This window comes from Vanellus vanellus (assembly GCF_965231255.1).
Source record: "Vanellus vanellus genome assembly, chromosome: 3".
Lineage (NCBI taxonomy): Eukaryota > Metazoa > Chordata > Aves > Charadriiformes > Charadriidae > Vanellus > Vanellus vanellus.
In genome coordinates this window covers 118,763,687-118,782,296 of record NC_138907.1, presented here as the reverse complement: position 1 = coordinate 118,782,296, position 18,610 = coordinate 118,763,687, and the positions used below count along the sequence as shown (strand labels likewise).

At 44.0% G+C, this 18,610-nt stretch overlaps 1 protein-coding gene across 1 annotated transcript; it reads right to left on the bottom strand.

Moving 5' to 3' along the window:
• Nucleotides 1-578: 578 nt before the first annotated feature.
• Nucleotides 579-11,143, bottom strand: LOC309670643 (b(0,+)-type amino acid transporter 1-like; the record flags this gene model as incomplete). Its single annotated transcript, XM_082481654.1, has 6 exons — nucleotides 579-812; nucleotides 2,589-2,676; nucleotides 3,119-3,243; nucleotides 5,863-5,992; nucleotides 8,903-9,036; nucleotides 10,400-11,143. 6 exons carry the CDS (start codon nucleotides 11,141-11,143, stop codon nucleotides 579-581), a joined length of 1,455 nt encoding a protein of 484 aa, XP_082337780.1.
• Between the last annotated feature and the right edge of the window lie 7,467 nt (nucleotides 11,144-18,610).

Genomic DNA, 18,610 nt, shown 5'->3' with positions numbered 1-18,610 from the left:
TAAAGGACTGTTGTGATTGTGCACCTGGGACTGGAAGGAGCAAAGGAAAAGCACGCTCCCAGAGCAAAAACCTGAGTGGAAAAGTGTTGGGTTTTTGTTGTTTTGTTGTTGTTGTTGTGAACATGGTGTACCCCTGCTTTATTTATTTGAGAAGCTCTGCAGTCACAGTGCACAGGAACAGGTGGAAATAATGAAAGGCATTGCCAGGAGTGGCTTAGGGTCACTGCCTGCTATAGGAATAATATTTCATTGTCAGTCTTTTGTTGCCTGTTGCCTTGAAATTTAAGAGCTAAAATTTTGACTAACAGTTCTTCTTGGGATGGAAAATTCAAAAGCACATATTCCTTTGGAATCTGTATGTAATCTGCCAAAGCAGAGCTGAAAATGAGAAAAACATGTCCCCAGAATTTTAAGGAAACGTGAGGAGTCATGGCTCTAGTCCCTCTTAGCTAGATATTTTAGTGACACTTTCATTCTACTCATTCTCCCTTACAGAAAAATATTTTCTGAGTCTTAAAAACCAAGGTGCTGGGACAAACCATGAGGTGCAGGCAGCCATGTGCCAGGAGGATGTCATCTCAGTTTGGATCCCTGGTGGTCGGAGCAACTTCCAGGAACAACTGGAGATGTAAAGTGACTCTCCGTAAAAAGCGAGGGTGGCACTTGAAGCGAACCAGCGGGAAATAAAGAATGACACCACTGAAAATGAACAGGACAATGTAGAGGATCTCAATTTGGGGTTGATCAATGATGGGAGCTAACACCAGGTACACAGCTGCCATCAGCACGATTATGGGGATGATAATTGGGACCTGTGAAAGCAAAACAACAGCATAAAGACTCACATAATCCTGGGCCGCTCTGGGTCTGGACAACCCTGAAACTTCTGCAGAAGGCTTTTTAGATGAAACCCTGCTGCAACCTGAGGTATTACCTAGAAATTCCAATTAATCCAGACATCCTGTTTCCCAGCCCACCCTCACTCCAAGGTTGAACATCCCTGCAAGAGCTTCACCACTGCCACACACCCTAACCCCTGGTCTTCCCTGCCCTCCCAGACCTGAAGATGCAAACTACTGTTTTTAGTGCCAGGTCTGTTCCTGCTTTCCCCACTACCTTGCACCCAAAAGCTGAGCTGTAGACAAAACACACAGCAACGTGCACAAATCACATAACTGAATCTTAACACCTTTGGGTGAAAAGGCTTATTCAAGTGTTGACAGACAGGTGGATAGGCAACCTCAGAGACTATTTCTGTAAGTCTGGTCATAAAGCGTTTACATTTGAAGCCAACACCCCTCAAAGGCACAAGACAAAACGATTTCACAACAGGATGAAAAACTGAACGTTTTAGCTGGGATTTTCCAATTTTTACTTTTGTGCCTTTTGTTCAAAATGAGGACACTGATGTAGACCAAAGGAAGTGTTGTTCGTGGTTACCTGTGAGAGCATGGAGAAGACCTGCCATTGGCTTCATCTGCCTTCGTGGGATGCTCCACTCTGCTCCCTCCCCACTGTGTTCTAATACTTTTGGCACGATGCTAATAAAAATGATTGTTCTCAAACCAAGGGAAATCTTATCCTTAAACATAAGCCTGCAACACGCGTACAGATTCTGCAGGACATCAGCCATACATCGTCAGTTGACCTGAAACCTGCAGACATGAGCTGTTTCTAGTTAAGAGAAGAGTTAGGCCACCAAGCCAAAGGCTGCAGCAGGTTGACGTCCTCACAGGACTGGCCTGCAGGACTGTGGGAGTTTCATAGTGTATGAAACACTATTGCAGAAACAGAACTTCTTTTCCTTAAAGCCCATTGAGCCAGCAAGTCGGGTGAACATCCTCATCCAGCATCCTAATTTCAGGGCAGAGCCACATGGGACGCTCCATATTGCTTCACACAGCCTGGCAGCATCAGCCTGTCGTCTATCTCCTGGGGGAACCCCATGAAAACCAGGATGTTCGTCACTGTCCTGCATTCACGGTCTCATGAGTCCCCTGTTCCTGGGATCTTTTCTGTAAAAAGATTTCCCTCAGTCACTGAGGGGAAACTCACTCAACTCACTCATGGCACCAGGGGGGGAGAACAGCCAACTCCTGATTTCCTTCCACTTTTAGCTCTTTTGTGGGGAACAAACCTGTCCCCTGGCCATCTGAAAGGACTTGGGGCATTCTGGCTGAGTTTTCTGTCCTTGGCAAGGTTCTTGCACCTGGGCTACCCTCTGAGGAGCGTGGCCAAACTCTGAGAGCATAAACAGGTGATTGCATTGTTGATCAGAATCATCTTTCATTTTCCTCTTAAATGTCTTAGGAAAAAGAGGGTATGGTAAATATATTTTCCACAGTGAGGGGGCAGTGCACGATTAGCTTATCAAGGCAGAGAATTGAACCTTGACTTATGCCTGCATATTCACACTATCTTGCCCCTCGTTGACTTGCTGAGAGAAAATGTAAAATGAAAAAGGAAGGACAACCACACTCAACCTGTAAGCAACTGGCCCCAGTGCTCGCTCTTTCCTCATGATGCTCTCTTAGTCATTTGGGCAATATAGGAAAAAAGGGTTTGAGGGTTTTATGTTATTACTTCACCTTGTAAGATCTTGGCAGTTCTGGTTTCTTGATTTTTAAATACAGGAGACCAGAAATAGTCATGCCATAGAAAAACCACGCTATAAAACTGGAAGGAAAAGGAAAAGGAAAAGAAAAAGAAAAAAAAAGACAGCGTTACATTTGGGGTGAGATGATCCAGGAACGTCAGACCTGCCTTGCAGATCTCAGATGTTCATATCTCCAATTAAAAAGGAGAATATAAATTTAGTAGTTCTTCTGTTCATTTCCTTTCCAGCACAAACAATGAGAACTGAATATTATAGATTCATTTCAATATGAGGATGAATCACATCCAGTTAAGTATATAGTTACAGAAGCATTCATGCGTTGCAAAGATGCTGGTTCCTAAGCTCTTTCTTTTCTTCCCCCTCCCCTCGCCCCCCTCCCCCCCTCCACAATATTGGTTAGAAACCAATGGCCCAGGCTCAAAAAAATATTAAAAGGAAATACTTCTAAAACAATGTAAAAAACCGGAAGCACAGGGGATCAGAGACGCTACACATACCTACCTGAAAAAGTTCACGATACTGGTGAAGCTTCCTGATATTATCATGATTAGAGACATAGCAGATGTAAACAGCAGAGCAGGGGAGGGCGTGAGGCATCGCACATGAGCCATAGACAGGATGTCTGGCTGAAAGCCAAAGCAAAACAATATACCATCACATCACGTCCTCAGACATCCTTACTCATCCCCTTCCGCTGCTGGTGGGAGCTCTGCCTGCAGCCGGAGCCACTCTTAATCATCAAATGAGCATCATCATAGGAAAGCAGTTCAACTCCGAGGAGTATAAACATGGAAACCCCTCCTCGGGGATATTTTTATTGCGTCTCACTGATTTCATATCATACACGCTCAGTTTAGGCAGACAAGATGAGGTTTTCAAACTACCAGTGTGACAGGCTAAGGCTGAGTCAAATCAGAGCTTTCCTGATCATCATGAGGACCTTGTGCACAGTCCCACCCTCCTGGGCTTTGTCACGTCTCTCTGGGACTTGACTTCTCTTGGGCTGACTGGAAAATGAGACAAGGACTCCTCCTGAAACATTTATGCAACCAACCACAAAGCAAACTAGGATTTGTTTCAGAACACGGAACGCAGAATTAATAGCCTCTTTATTGCTTGGTTCATTGGGAAAGTTTAATGAGAAAGGCTTCTTTTTTTTTTCTCTCTTTTTTATTTCCAACCAAAATACCATGCAAGGACTTCTGCTAGAGCTGAGTGTCTGGGAAATGGCATAAGCATTCAGCTCTGAGTCTGGTATGGTCAAATTCAGACCATCTGTGAACTGCTCAGCGCAGAGCTTGCCGCAATAGAGCAGACACTGTCTGCCATCAGTAAGAGAAGCTGAGGAACCAGTAACCACCAAAACCAGTAACCACCAACCCAGTCATCTCCACCAACCTGGTCATTCGCGTACATTAAAGATTCCCTCCTATGTACAAGGAGTGGAGCTGGTGCGGAGCGGTACCCTTCGCACCCCAGAGCAGCAATGCCAGAGGGTGTGGGGGGAGAAGGACCAAAGGAGCAGAAAGGTCCGGGAGGAACACAACACACCTGCTCAAAACAGAGGAGGACAAAGGGACAAATACCCCCTCTACTCTGCACTGGTGAGGCCACAACTGGAATACTGTGTCCAGTTTTGGGCTCCCCAGTTCAAGAGGGACAGGGAACTGCTGGAGCGAGTCCAGCGAAGGACAACTAAGATGATTAAGGGCTTGGAGCATCTGCCTTATGAGGAAAGGCTGAGAGAGCTGGGACTCTTTAGCCTGGAGAAGAGAAGGCTGAGGGGAGACCTTATTATGGCGTACAAGTATCTAAAGGGTGGGTTGAAGGAGGATGGAGCCAGGCTCTTTTCAATGGTTCCCAGCAACAGGACAAGGGGCAATGGGCACAAGTTGGAACACAGGAAGTTCCGTTCAAATACATGGAAAAACTTCTTTACGGTGAGGGTGACAGAGCACTGGCACAGGCTGCCCAGGGAGGTGGTGGAGTCCCCTTCTCTGGAGATTTTCAAGACCCACATGGATGCAGTCCTGAGTAATTTTCTCTAGACAATCCTGCTTTGGCAGGGGAGTTGGACTAGATGATCTCTAGAGGTCCCTTCCAACTCTGAAACTCCGTGATTCCGTGATTCCATGAAATGCAGCTCAGCCCAAGCGCTGAGAGGGAGAAGAAGTGTGGGTAGGTGTGGGGGGGTTGTGCCTGTGGGTGAGGGGGTGTCTACCAGCAGCTGGAGGGGGGCAGCAACCTCGGGGGCTTGTATGCCCAGGTACCAGCAACTGGGGAGACTGGGATCTGGGGGCAGCTGCTGGGCAGAGTGGGTGTCTGAGCCCAGCTGCTGGAGGGACCCACACTGGACATATATTTATATAGATACTTCCCACTAACAGATCAGCCAGAGAGGGGAACAAGATGAGGCCTTTGGTGCCGTTTGTGGTTGTGTTTGTGTGAGCGCTGGGAGTGTCTGCATGTGTAGATCTGTGTGGCCTGCTGTCTGCATAGACATATAGATACACATACGTATGTGTGTATGCTGCGTACTTGTGTCTGTGTGTGTGTGCCTGTTGGGAACACGTGCTGAACTTACCGGTTGGACCAGGGAGCACAGACCTGCAGCAGCCCGACCTCCACTGGGCTACCAGATTTGGCCCCACCTAACAAAACCAATTAAAAACCCCAGCTAGGGGAGATGTAAGGCTCGGTGTCACCTTGTAATTGCTATGAAGCTTAAAGAGCAGAGATGTCCCATGCTGTATCTGAAGCGGTCTACCCCATGGGAAGGCTGGAACACCCCTGAGACCAGCTTGCGCAGTCAGGGTTGCCTGCAAAGGCAACTTGCCAGAGCTGGGCTACCTCCCCAGTGGGAGCAGGGGCCTCACAACACGCAAGCAGGGCCAGGTTCGCCCTCCCTGGCAGGTTTGTTGGCTCGGTCACCCCAGAGCCTGTGCCAGGTGCTCCAGTGCAGCAGTATTGCAGTTGTTCATTTCAAAGCTGTTCTTAAAATTCAGGCTAGATGTGATAATGTATCTTTCTGAAATTAATGTATCTTTCTGAAGAAAGTCAGGAGACAACATACACATTACGTTTGAAAAAGATGGGGAAGAAAGTCTTTAAGCAAGAAACAAACCACTGAAGAGCTATCACCCTATCAGTTCAATGTACATGACATTTTCCTCTCTGCTTTAGTGTCACAACAAGGCAAAGTTGCTCAAAACAAGCCAGACCTCCCCCTTTTTTTTTGTCCTTACCATATGGCCTTCCCTTGCAGCAATGTAGCACACGCGGCCTCCGCTGAAGAACGTGCCGTTTGATGAACCAAACGTAGACAGTGCCACTGAGAGGGAAATGAGCCATGCCCAACTGCCCAGGACTTTGTCCCTGCGGTGGGAAAGAGTGGACAGCTTAACATCCAGCTCACAGATATATGAAATGCTCATCCTAGAACCAGACAGGTTTCTTCCCTCCATTATTTTCACTGAAATTTTTCCAAAGCCTTTCTAATGATTCAAAACCTTCTTCCAGTTCCCAAAATATTTAGTCGCTAGTAACTTTGTCTTGTCCAGAAAAGGTGGCTTTTCTTCCTGGCTGGTGTAGACATATCTACAGCCGTCAACGTTGCAACGGCGTACAAAGCTGTCACAATAGGCAAAACCCCCTTTTTTGCGTACAGATGCTGTGGCACGAATGCTGGAGATATTGCTATTACAGCCAACAATATTAGCTTGGAAATCTCAGAAAAACTGTTCCCACCAGACCTGAAGAAATATCCTGCATTATAACCTCTTCCCCAATACGCAGAAGAATTTAACCCTTTAATCCCATCTGCATGTACTTCTACTACTCCGTGAATCAGGCTTAAGCCAAAGCCATTGTTTGGATTTCAGACGTTTGGTTCTACAACATGTTCAGACCTTTATGGTTTGCTTTCTCCATAACAGAAGAAGTAGCAGGGTTACAAACAGAGTTCAAGGTAAATATTTGGAAGACAGGATAATCTTCTCACCTAAAAGTGAAGCTTGTCTTCTGGAACGAAGCAGCATGATAAATATTAATTGAGTAATAAATGCTGGTGTTTGGGGTAATTATCACATACGTGTACACACACATACACAAACAAACACACTGTTCATCTCATCGGCAAAAATCCAAAATTCAAAAGTTTTTTTAGAGCACTTTATATTTCCATCTGAATTGTATGGCTTTAAGCCATGTGTACTCTTTTTTCTCTATCACCTATCCCAAGCATTCAAAAATCAAAGAGTTGGGCTTTCCAAAATGATGGCAGAAGCTCATCTATCACATTAATTTAAAAACTGTAGTTTAGAAGCTTAATATCTGTGTTATGGTCCTTCAGGCTTCAAGTTATTGAGCTACTTGAAATAATCAGAAATAAATTTTTTCCCTTTCTTAGAATGATGGAATCTGGGCATCTCCTATGATCATGCGACTCCGTAATCACAAGATCTCAAGGGCAAACAACATATATCACAAAATTAATAATAAAATCTTTAGCAACTGTGTATTTGGCATTTATGAGATTGGTGCTTTGCTGTTTGGGCCCTGAAAATGAACTATGGGGGCTACTGAGAGTAACTTCTTACAAGCAAACTGAGATCTGCTGCTGCCGTTAAATCTCTGGCACTGAAGAAATGCTGGGGAGAGTTTCACAAGCTCCTTTTGTGGCCGAGCCTCTCATCACTGACCAATATTTCTCTGGCAGTTTTCTTCTTATATGGGGAGTAAATGCATTTAAATGTGATATGTCCTCCTCTGGCTTCTTTATACTCCTCCCATCCTTTGTTAACGACCTGAATAGCTCCATCTCTCGCTGGTGAACCACAGCCACTCCACCCTCCTCAGCCTGTGGCTGTCTACCTGTCCTCCAGGCTTTTGAGCGCCCAGCTTTCTGGTTGCTAGTTCAATGTGTCTTCTTAAATGGCACTCTCGGGGTGAAAAGGTTAATCAGGCAGGAAAAAGAGATGTGTTAAAAAGGCAGAAGCTCACAAATAACTTGTTAATCAGGAACAATGGGAAAGGAAGTGCAGAGAAAATTCATGACACCGCAGCTTAGCGAGGCTTTGTAACCTGTTCAAACAAAGCTCTAGACCTTTAAAAGCTCCTGCTTATAATGACATGAAAGACTATTAGAGAACACATCTAGAAAGAGCTCAGTCAGATCTTCAAACTGGAGATCTTGTGGAATGCACACAGAAGCAAAGCCGCTGCTGACTTTTTACGAAAGAAGATGAGCAGCGACGTAATCCCTGGATGTACCATGTTGTAATCTCTGGATATACCACGTCATTGTTTCTGCCAGATGACTCCTTTAGGGCTATCACGGATTCTGTGTCTTTGTAAATACTTAGACTAAGGCTGGATGTTCTGGTGGAAGAGCATCTGGTTAGAAGTCGATGGTGCCTACATCTCTCACGACGGTCCCTTCCTTCTCTTCCTAAAACCTTTGTCTTGCACAGAACCTGTTTAATATCACCAAAGACTACAGGTTGATGGAAGGTACAAATAGTTTCTGTGCAACTCTGGAAAAGCACAGGTCAACTTACAGATACAACTACAAAAGGCTACCCAACCTGTGTATAACGCTTCTGCTTCTCAAAGGTGTTGTAGGGATCAGTGTCATTTTCCATTTCCCCACAGATGGAGAAACTGAACCAAATGACTCTGGTCTGGTCTAAGTTCCAGGTGCCGAGTGGACAGAATTCACAAAGTTGGCTCCTGCCTCACTCCCAGACCACTGCTTCTGCACTAGTGGGGCAGCACACTGTCCTTTTCACTCTTCTGGAAATATCTAACATGTGGGGCATCTCCCAGTCCCCAGATCTGAGTAATGTTCCCTCACTGCATCCCCACTGTCTGAGGGGAGATGCTCTTGGTGCGCACTTTACCCCCTCTTTATGGCCACTTTCCATGGAGAAAAACATGAGCTGGAGGGGAGGCATGGGTTCCCAGTGGGAATGAATGGGAATGAGAAGTAAAGGGTGTGCTGCAGAGCACACCATCTTGGCAGCCCGGGGGCACCTTAGAGACCATGGGCCAGACGGGGCTGACCAGCCTTGGCCTTTGGTGGGGGAAAGCTATACATCAACCTGAAGGTGACGGAGCAGGGACTGGCAGCATGCTCCCCTGTAACACGGCCTGACAGGTCTTCCTGGCCTGACCAATGTAGCACTGTTATTCCCACTGGGAATAGCACCCAAACCTCCTGAAGCTCAGGAGACAACCCGTATTTTACAGGAGTGCGTTGGCTGTGTTGCCACAAGCAGAACTCACCCCCAAGTGACAGCCACAGCTCCTGAAGACAGCACTTCAGACGGAGTCATGGCTGCCAAGTAGCTCACGTTTACCAGCAAATACAGGCATGTAACCAAAGGAATGGCAATCATCACGGCTCGGGGAAGGGTCACCTGGAAAACGGATGACAAGAGTGTTAGGTGCAGCACATTTGTGTCTGCACTGGGCTTTTTCTGTTTGTCGTTTCTTTGCCACCACCCACATCTCTCATTCAAACTCCTCCACTCACTAAGGTTTTCCCACAGAAGAAGACTTAGATCCAGATTCACATGGCAGTTTTTACACCAGTCTCCCAAAGATGTCAGGCAAACAGTAAGTCTGTACATTTGGCTGGAAGGTTGTACATCATAACATAAGGTTGTACACCAAAAGCTAGTCTTAAAAAAAAAAAAAAAAAAAAGCCAACAAACAACAAAACAACCCCCAAATCCTATTCAAAAAGACTTTGGTTCACAGCTGCCCAAGATGTCTGTTGCACACTTCTTGATTACTTTAATATTGATTTATTTGTTACTACTGTGTTACGTCTCCTGGTGTGCTGCATCTTCCCATGAACATCCCACTGACGCGGATAAAGTACCACTGTGGTCACAGAGCAACTGTATACATCTAAAGCCTGAAATACCAATTTCTGCATTCCCCATTCCCACAGTAGGACAAGACATAGCAGTTCCTTACATTGATGACTCCACCCCACACGGGTCTGAATATCAGTGTTCATGGTCCCGTGGGAGAGAGTGCCACATGACCCTAAGATCTTTGCTTGCCATTTAGGTTAATATTTAACTATGTATTTTCATTTCATTTGTAAAATCTTGTGTGCTGCCCTGGTAGAAAGCACACTCTGCACTCACATAGCTCTTTCTGAAAAAGGGTCGTTGGCTGCTGTAGCATCTGATCTGTAAAAAGAGGTAATGTCGCACAGAGAGGGCTGATGTGAGTTGCAAGCGAGCTACTTCAGTGCCCATAGCACAGGGAGAACAATGCCTAAAAAGCAGACGTATGAAGACAAGGGTCATTCAGAGAGTTAGATTCCCTCTCCAGTGAGGCTTGGCTTGCTCTGAAGTTCCCCCTCCATGCTATGAGGGAGATCTTAACTTAAGAAACCTGTATGGGTTATAGCAGTGAGTCCTTTTCTGCATAAATCTGGGTGTCTACGGTGAGATCCTCAAAATGCTAAGACAAAATTTCATCCCCAAAGCATCCAAGTGCTGCCTAATAGCTTTTTTCCAGTCAATGCGGTATTTTAGTGCTTTCCTGTAGGTAGGCTGTTATTTTGCTTAGAGACTCATTTTTGTCCTTTCTGGACACATCCGTAGGTGTCTTGCCCCAGACGGCAGAACAAACCAGGAGGAAAGCTCAGTAGTCTTTCCTCGACGCTCTAATCCCTCGATTACCCCTCTTAACACAATCATAGATAGAATCACACATTTTAGCAGCAGGACTAAGCAAGTAAAACCCCACTCGCTCACTCACCTCAGGCTTCTTCAGTTCCTCAGTTACATAGTTCAGGTTGTTCCACCCATCGTAGGACCAGAGTCCCTGGTAAAACGCCACTCCAACCGCCCCGATACCGGCCGTCGTGTTTTGAAAAGCATTTTGAAAACTCTGAGTTTGTCCCTTGGCGAGCAGCACCACTCCGCCCACCACGATCACCAGCAAAGCCAAGAGTTTGGCAGCCGTAAAGATGTTCATAATAGACGTCGCCAGCCTCACGTTGAGACAGTTGATGATAGTCAAAAGCAGGATGCAGGCAGCAGCTGTACATTTGACGACAACCTGTGGAGACGAGCATCCTGGGTAGAAGGGTGCAACAGCGTATTCAGCAAAGCTCAGACAGACAGCTGCCAAACCAGCTGGTCTCACCAGGATAACAGAAGTGTAGGCGAAAAGGAAAGCAGGAAAAGAACCAAAAATCCTCAAGATGTAAATATATTCTCCTCCAGACTCTTTAATTATGGTTCCAAGCTCAGCGTACGACAAAGCTCCGAACACGGCCAGGAGACCACAGGCTGCCCAGATAAGCAGGCTGCTGGCAGGGCTCCCCATATGATGCAGCACCCACTCAGGGGACATAAAGATTCCCGAGCCTATCATAGTGCCCGCAATTAATGACACTCCGCTAATCAGGCCGACCTCTTGCTTCAGTCTTAATTTCTCCTTCCCTTCGCTCAGATCTGTGGACGAATGAGGTGAATCTGTTGTCTTCCTTTTCCTCATTGTGGAAATGTGAGGAGCTGTTGTTGTCAGGATAAAATATGGAACAAGACTGAGGCGTTTGCATAGGGACTATCTCAGGCTTTTAGGGTGAAGTTAATAATTACAAAAGTCACGCTGAAGGCTGTCAAGAAATACAGACTTACCTTCCGTGTTTCGCATTCTTTCGTTACCCGTCTTATCTTGTTAATTTATGATGGTCCAGATCCTGCCAACATTGATCACCTTGGAGTCTCATTGCAAGCCATGGTAATGGATAGCGTTCAGCACCACCTCAGAATCGCTCAGCACCTCGCTGGACTGTGTCCCTGATTACCTCTCCTTTAAACTATGCTTCAAATGGCACTTGAAATAAGGATCAGGTAAGGAAAATCCCCATGCGAATCTGTACTTTATTCTTTGATTAAAAGTCAATGCTCAAGCACCTGCTTTAGTGCTTGGTCGTATTTTCATTCCCCACTATAAAGCAATCAAACAACGAGGAACATTTCCAGTTTCTTAACCAAAGACACCAAAATGTTCTGCTAAAAACAGTCCCGAGACTTTTTCTGCACAAAATTCTGGGGCCAATTCTGTTGGTTTTTTTTTTTTTTTTTTCAAATTTTAGAAGATGCAGGAGAAGAATGAAAAGGCTGTAATTATATTTTTACTGGGCCCTTTTTGCCAATGTACATGAAGTATGCACATTATCCCCAGACTGTGATCTTCAGAGGACTTTGTCACTGCTCATCATGTACACATTTCAGTGAGCACCCAAAAGAAATGCAGAGGCACAAGCCTTTGGAAATGTCACTGACCCCTACTTAGACATCTAACATGTAAAATTTCAGACTTTGGGGAGGGTTCTGCTATAAATCTGAATATTGTTACAGCGCATGAGGGTGTATTTTGTGATCTGTGATATATATGCAGTATTGAGCAGAAGGGAATGTCCATATGGATTCCTTTGAGCCTAAACTAAACTTTCCTGACTGCAACTGTAAAGAAGGAGAATTACTGTCCTTGGTGGTCTCTTGCAGACTTCTGTTGTGATAAGTACCAGAAAACTGAGGAGTGAGACCTTCCTCAACCCTTCATGGAAACAGCAGACCTCGAATTTTTAAAACTGTCTGTCCTCCTTAACCGTTTGAGCTTAAAAAGGCATGAATATAAGCAGAGAAGTATTTTTATTGTTTGTCTAAAAATTCATTCTCTTCTAAATCATTTAGATTTCTCTTTGCTTACTATTTTTTTTAAATAATCTTGCTAGCTTTGCAGTTTTCTGCAAGAAGAGTCCAAGAGTTATCTTGGACTCAGCAAAACTCATGGGCCCATAGGAAAAACAACATATATAAGTCACACAATTTCTTATGCTAAAGCAAATAAAGTTGCACAAATTTTAGCATCAGGCTGAAGGCCTTTAATTTCGTCAAAGAAGCAAAAAAAAAAGAACCCAAATGTCATTAAACAGTAGGGGGGGTTTACAGTACAAATCTCACTAGATGAAGAAAATAATAACAGTTGGGGGAGTTTGTAAGGGATACTAGAAGCTATTCCTAATACCAACTCACTAGTATTCGCTAGGAAATGGATCCCAGCTGGATTTCTCCTAATTCCAAAGTCACTTACAAAAATTCACAGCTGGTCAAGCTGTAGCTTTAACAAGAGTGAACGGTTACTTTATCTGTATCAAATAGTTTTTTTAAGTCTTCCTGGCAAAGGTGTGAGTTCTGAGGGTAAACATACACACCTTGTAGTGCAACAAATTAATGCATTTCAAGTTAATGGTCTGCAAAATGCTTGAGAACTTGGAGGAAGGCATCCCAGTAATGCAGAGCGTTTTGTTTTACTTCTACTAAGTGACAGTGCTCTTCTTGTTAGCTGGTTTAGCTATTTGTAGCGTCTTCTTTTTAAAATTGCTAATCACGGGGTCAGGCGATGCTGGAATCCTTCAGAGGTCTAAAGGTCTGGTTTCTTCTGCACTATAGACTCTCTGCTTCTGTGTGCATCCACACGTGTATCATGTATACCAATCCTAACTGAAAACACATTCACAAAATATGATGGCATCAATGCTAAAGGAAAACTTAAGACTACTACAGGTAGTTAAGTATCCATCTAGTAAGGTTACAGATATGTTTCCATAACTGTTCTCCTGTTCTCCTTGTGTAAATGTGTAAATGAAAGGCTTTTGGAGGGCCTGAGAGGATCTTTTCAAAACATCACAGTTTCTGCTCTTAGAAATTAATAAATTTTAATCTAACATTGTAGAAAGAATCAGAATTTCTTCAAAATTGAACATGTCAAAAACATTTCTATATACGACTCAGGTAACAAGGATTAATTAGGTGGTACATCAATAGCTTCAGTCAGTTCCTAAAGGGAGGTCTATTTCCAATCCCAGGGTCATTGTTACTCACTTCTAACTGCTTCTACCTAAAGTAATAATGAATCTAATTAATCATGATAAGAACTTGAGGCTATTCCTGTGGAAGCTGAGACAGGCTGACTGCTTTAGACTTTTTTCCCACTGACTTGTTCTTTTTCTGACCGCTATCATCAGAAAGGAGCAGCTGTAAGATATTTTAGTCAAATGGATTGTCACGATTATCATTTCTCAAAACCGGCTGTGCAAAAGGGCATCTCACTGCTCCCCTTCAAAAGACGTGCATAAGCAGCAGCAAAAATAAAGTACTGCTTTCTTCTTATGCGGAGTAGCAAAACTTTGTTGCTCAAGCTGTCACATAATAAATCCCCTACTTAAACAACTCTCACTTTTCATTTACCTTTGACATTGCAACGGGTGGTTGCCATCTACTGGTCTCAAAACAATAAGGCAGCTTTGTTCAGTGAAACAGGGCTCGCTCTACATTTGGGTTTGGTATTTTGCATTACTGATTAAAAAGAAACCCTACAATAAGTATTAGTTCTTCAATATTAATGTAACACAAATAGAGAGTATACTTGAGTTGTGAATGAAAATTCTCCTTAATGTGTTTAGTGCTATTTTTATCCCAGCAATAGTTACAAGGACTAGAGAAAGCTAATTTAAGGTAAAGGCCAACATCAGCGGTAAGAACTAGACAAAACATGTGGGCAAATATTTTGCAACATTTAATTTTAGGTCCCAGGAATGGTATTTGGAACACAGTTATGGGTTTGGCTTCCCTATTCCATGCTTGGGAAAGAGTTGCAAATCTCAGAATGGCGATTAAAAATAACCCACAATCTGAGGATGGAGTGGCCAAAGCCATTGCTGGTAACTTTCTTTGGAGGTAGACACCAATATTACACTTACAAAATTGTGCAGGGATTGAGATTTTATTTTTTTAAATTAAAAAAAAAAAAAAACAAACACAAAAAAAACCCTCAACCAAACAAAACCCAAGTTGTAAGAGATGAACTAAAGGTTAGAGAATTCATCCGGGACATAAGATGTGGGTTCAATGGCCTTCTCTATCTGAGAACCACAAACCCAAGTGGAATACTCTCACCTCCAAAATGCAGGCTTTGAGCTGCAATTACAGGCAGATCTTGGTACCTGCACTTGTGATATAAGTAGAGATATTTGCTTAAAACGAGGGAGGAAATAAAGGCTAAGAAAATGGAGCTCTGAAATAGGTCTTGAGCCCAGAAGAAAAAACGGGGCAGGAGAAAACGTGTCCCAGGGGCCCTGTATGAAAAAAGGAGAAGGGAAGAGGACTCATTTAGAGGTGTCTGCCTGGGGAAGGGGTGCCCTATAGTGTCTGACTCTGAGCCTCTACCTCCCCAGGGCATCCTGGCTCTTCTCACATCTGAACCCTCAGAGAGCGCAGCTTCAGGCCTCCACCCCGCTGGAGGTGACCTGGGCCCACCAGGCCCTTTTGTGGTGCTGTCAGCCCCTGCGCACCCAGGGGCCAGCAATGCTTGGTTGCCCCCGAGACCAGAGTCCCCAGTATGCCTTAGAATGGAATTGTTTAGGTTGGAAAAGACCATAAAGATCATAGAGTCCAAGCGTTAACCTAGCACGGCCAAGTCCACCACTAAACCATGTCCCTAAAGCTCTTGCCTTACAGTGAAGAAGCTCCGTTTGGGATTGTAAAAATGCCAACATGAGCTGCAGCTAGCAAAAAAAAAAAAAACCAAAACAGCTTGGGCTACTGGGAGTAGAATGGGGGGGGAAAAGGCATTTCTGAGGATGCACGGCAGCCCTAGGCTCCACAAGAAGAATAATCACTAAAATGGAGCTTGTTTAAGTTGGGACAGTAACTGCCTTTCCCTGTCACGTTACAAGAGCAGATCTGAGCCCAGGGGATTAAGAGGGACTCTAAAACCCAAGAATTTCCCGTAAACTGGGTTAGTGGTTCCTGCCCCGGTCTGCAGACAGCCTGCGGCGGGGCCGCTGGAAGGTGAGCTCGGGGCTCCCCGCTCTCGCTCCGTAAGGGCTCAGCACCTTCTGGGTCTGCAACTATTAAACTTTGAAAGATTTGCTTTTGTTTTACAGATACTCTGCATGAAAACATATTCGGTATCCGACATGTTGCCAGTCAGGTACTGCGTATTTTGTTTAGTCACCGTACGGTATTCAGGAAGAAGCTACTAGTGTTGTCCTGCATGTTCTCTGGGCTGCTCTCCAGAGTTGGGCATACGACAGTAGCAGTTCCACTCTTATACGCTGCATAGGTGTACTCTTAACTAAAAAAAAAAAAACCTGTTACAGAAAATAGTGGTGGAATAACACAAAACAAGAACCACAGCTGAAAAGAAAGTAATTACAAGTTTCACAAGTACTGACCCCAGCGCCGCTTGCAAAGGTCAGGAGTTGTGACTTACAGTTTAGTTCACAAACATTTTATTTTTATTAGAAAGGTTTATAATGAATTTTTATTAGAAATGAAACTAGAAAAGATAACGCTGCTTCAGATATGATTAGCGTTCTGAAGCTAAACAGGCAAATAAGGATTGCACTTTTACCACTAGATGCTGCAAACACTAAAAACCAATACAACAAGAGAAGATTCAAAGCAAAGATCTCAATCTTAAGATTGAGAACAACACAAAAGTATCTGTGTAAGTGTTTATTCCCTGGGCTGGTGGAGCAGTGACTTCACTTAAAAAAACAAAAAACCAAAAAAACACAAAACCCCTAAACAAACAAAGAACTACCGCAAAACTACAAAAAATTGAAAGTCTTAGACTGATGCTGGCTCCAGGAATCCACATTTTGGCACCACAGGCAGTTACTGTATCAAGTGTCATTGCAACATTTTCTTTCACTCACTGGGGTAATATTATACAAATTTCTTCCTTCATTCTTTTTTCCATATTTCCTGATTCTATGGCTATATACATACACAATATATAAATGTGTATACATACACAGCAAACCTGTCCTGGTTTCTTTTTCTTTTCTTAGCAGTGCTTTAAATTAGCCTCAACGATGTCTTTGCATTTGTTTGGACTCTTAAGAACTCCTTCTAAATTTTGGAATGAATTCTTAATTTATTTATTAGGTTTAATTAGAGATTAGATTATCTTGTCCTATATGAAGTCTGTTTTGCAGAATCTTTATCAAATGAATGCTGTCATTTTAAATACTAGAATACACATAAACATTTTCATTAAAACTTTCTACTAAGCAAAATGAAAAATAGAATTAAAACACAGCTGTATTTTCAACTCTGAAATTCTGTTTAATCAGTGAAACACATTCATACATTTATGAGTAGATGATTAACAATACTTTCACTAGCACTAAATAGTTTAATTATTTTCAAAACAAACTTTTACAACACATGCTTAGAGCTTAACCTGTAACTTTACATTCACTGTGTGTTAGGTATCATTCGATAATAAAATAGTGTTCTCTATATGGTTCTTGTCAAAAACATCACAGTAACACTCGCCCAAACAATTCCAGGTTTTCTTAGGTGAAGAGGGGACATAGTAACTGAAGGTACTTAACTTAGTGCCTGAAAGATTTCACCCAAACTGGTACCTATTTTCTAATGAAACCCTGGACCAGACGTGACATTGAAGGCCCACAGAAGGCAGGTCCCTTCCCCAGCCCACCCCGCTGCTGCTGCAACAGCATCTTCCTCCCAACGACCCAACCGAGCAGGTGGCTATTTGCCCTCCTGCCTCTTCTTTTTCTTAATTGGCTGGGGCAAAAGGGAGGGAGCATCCAGCTTTGGTAGAGTAGTAGAGCAGAGGACCTGTGGGGGGGACCAGGAAAGACACTCCAAAAACTGTAGCCAGGAACAAAAATAGATTAATACCGCTTGCAGCAGCTCCTGAAAGTGTTCTGTGCTGCCCCTGCCTGTTTGCTTTCTCTCGGTCACAGCATGAAGGGCAGGGTGGGGGCCGGGTGGGTTTATCCCCGCACCCCACTGACTGAGGGCAACACGCGTGGGGCAGATCACCCTCCCACTACTCTGCCCCCACGGTGGGGTGGGATGTGCTTCAGCATGCAGTCACGGCCCGCCCAAGGTCAGGCTTTGCCCCTACGTGCCCAAAACATGTCATTTGTGGAGCATGTACAGGCTGTACAACGGGCTCTGGACCATGTTTAGGGCACTGGGAAGTTATCTCCCGGGATAAGCTTAGTCAGGGACAAGGGAACTCAGCCTGTCTCTGTGCCATTACTGCCTAGCTTCTCAAAAAGCTAGGAAAAGGGATTAATTTTAACACTGTTTAATTATAACCTCACTTTGACTCTGCCAACTATCAGAGACAAAAAAAAATAATGTTTGCTTGGAAAAGTCACATAGGTTATGACCCTCTATATCTCCGGCTGGTGCTTTATGAAGTTGTAACAAACATGTATTTTGCAGCTCATGCTTCATCTTGTACAATTTTACCAATAGAAAAACTAATGATCTCAGGAAGATAGTGATGTGTTGAGATTGTAATTACTCCCATCTGTATGCTTTGGTTTAAAGTTATAAATAGATATGAATAAAAGGAAGGATGAAATGGATTACACATCTTTTCTTGGCCTTCCAGGGGAAATATGTGTGGGAGATGGGACCAGGTTTTAATTCCATTTGGTAAATTTTCATTTGAGCTTGTATGAGGAACTGTGCTTAAAGGCTTGGAGGACCCTGTCTGGTCCCAGATCAGAGCTCCCTCACTGCCCTTGTCAGTGATGCAGTCAAGCTGATGTATTCATGACGTAATGACGATGGCCAAGAATCACTCTGCAGTAGTATTGTTTTCTTGAACGCAAATTGGATGAATCTACAGATGCTGTCTTCTAATTCTTAGCCAGAATGGGTGGAAAGGCACTCATATTTACACATACAAACTTCCTGTTTTGCAGTCCACTAACAGGATGTGTTATGAAGGAGGAAGAAGTTTTCCAGCTGAACTGGATTTCCGTCTGGACCCAGCTCAAACCAGTAGGCAAAGCAAGCAGCAGGCTGCGGGGGGGGAGTCTGGTGCCTGCTTTTCCTCTTCCCTGGGAAACGGGAATTGATTATTCCCGTTTGAACGGCTAATCTCTGCTTCCCA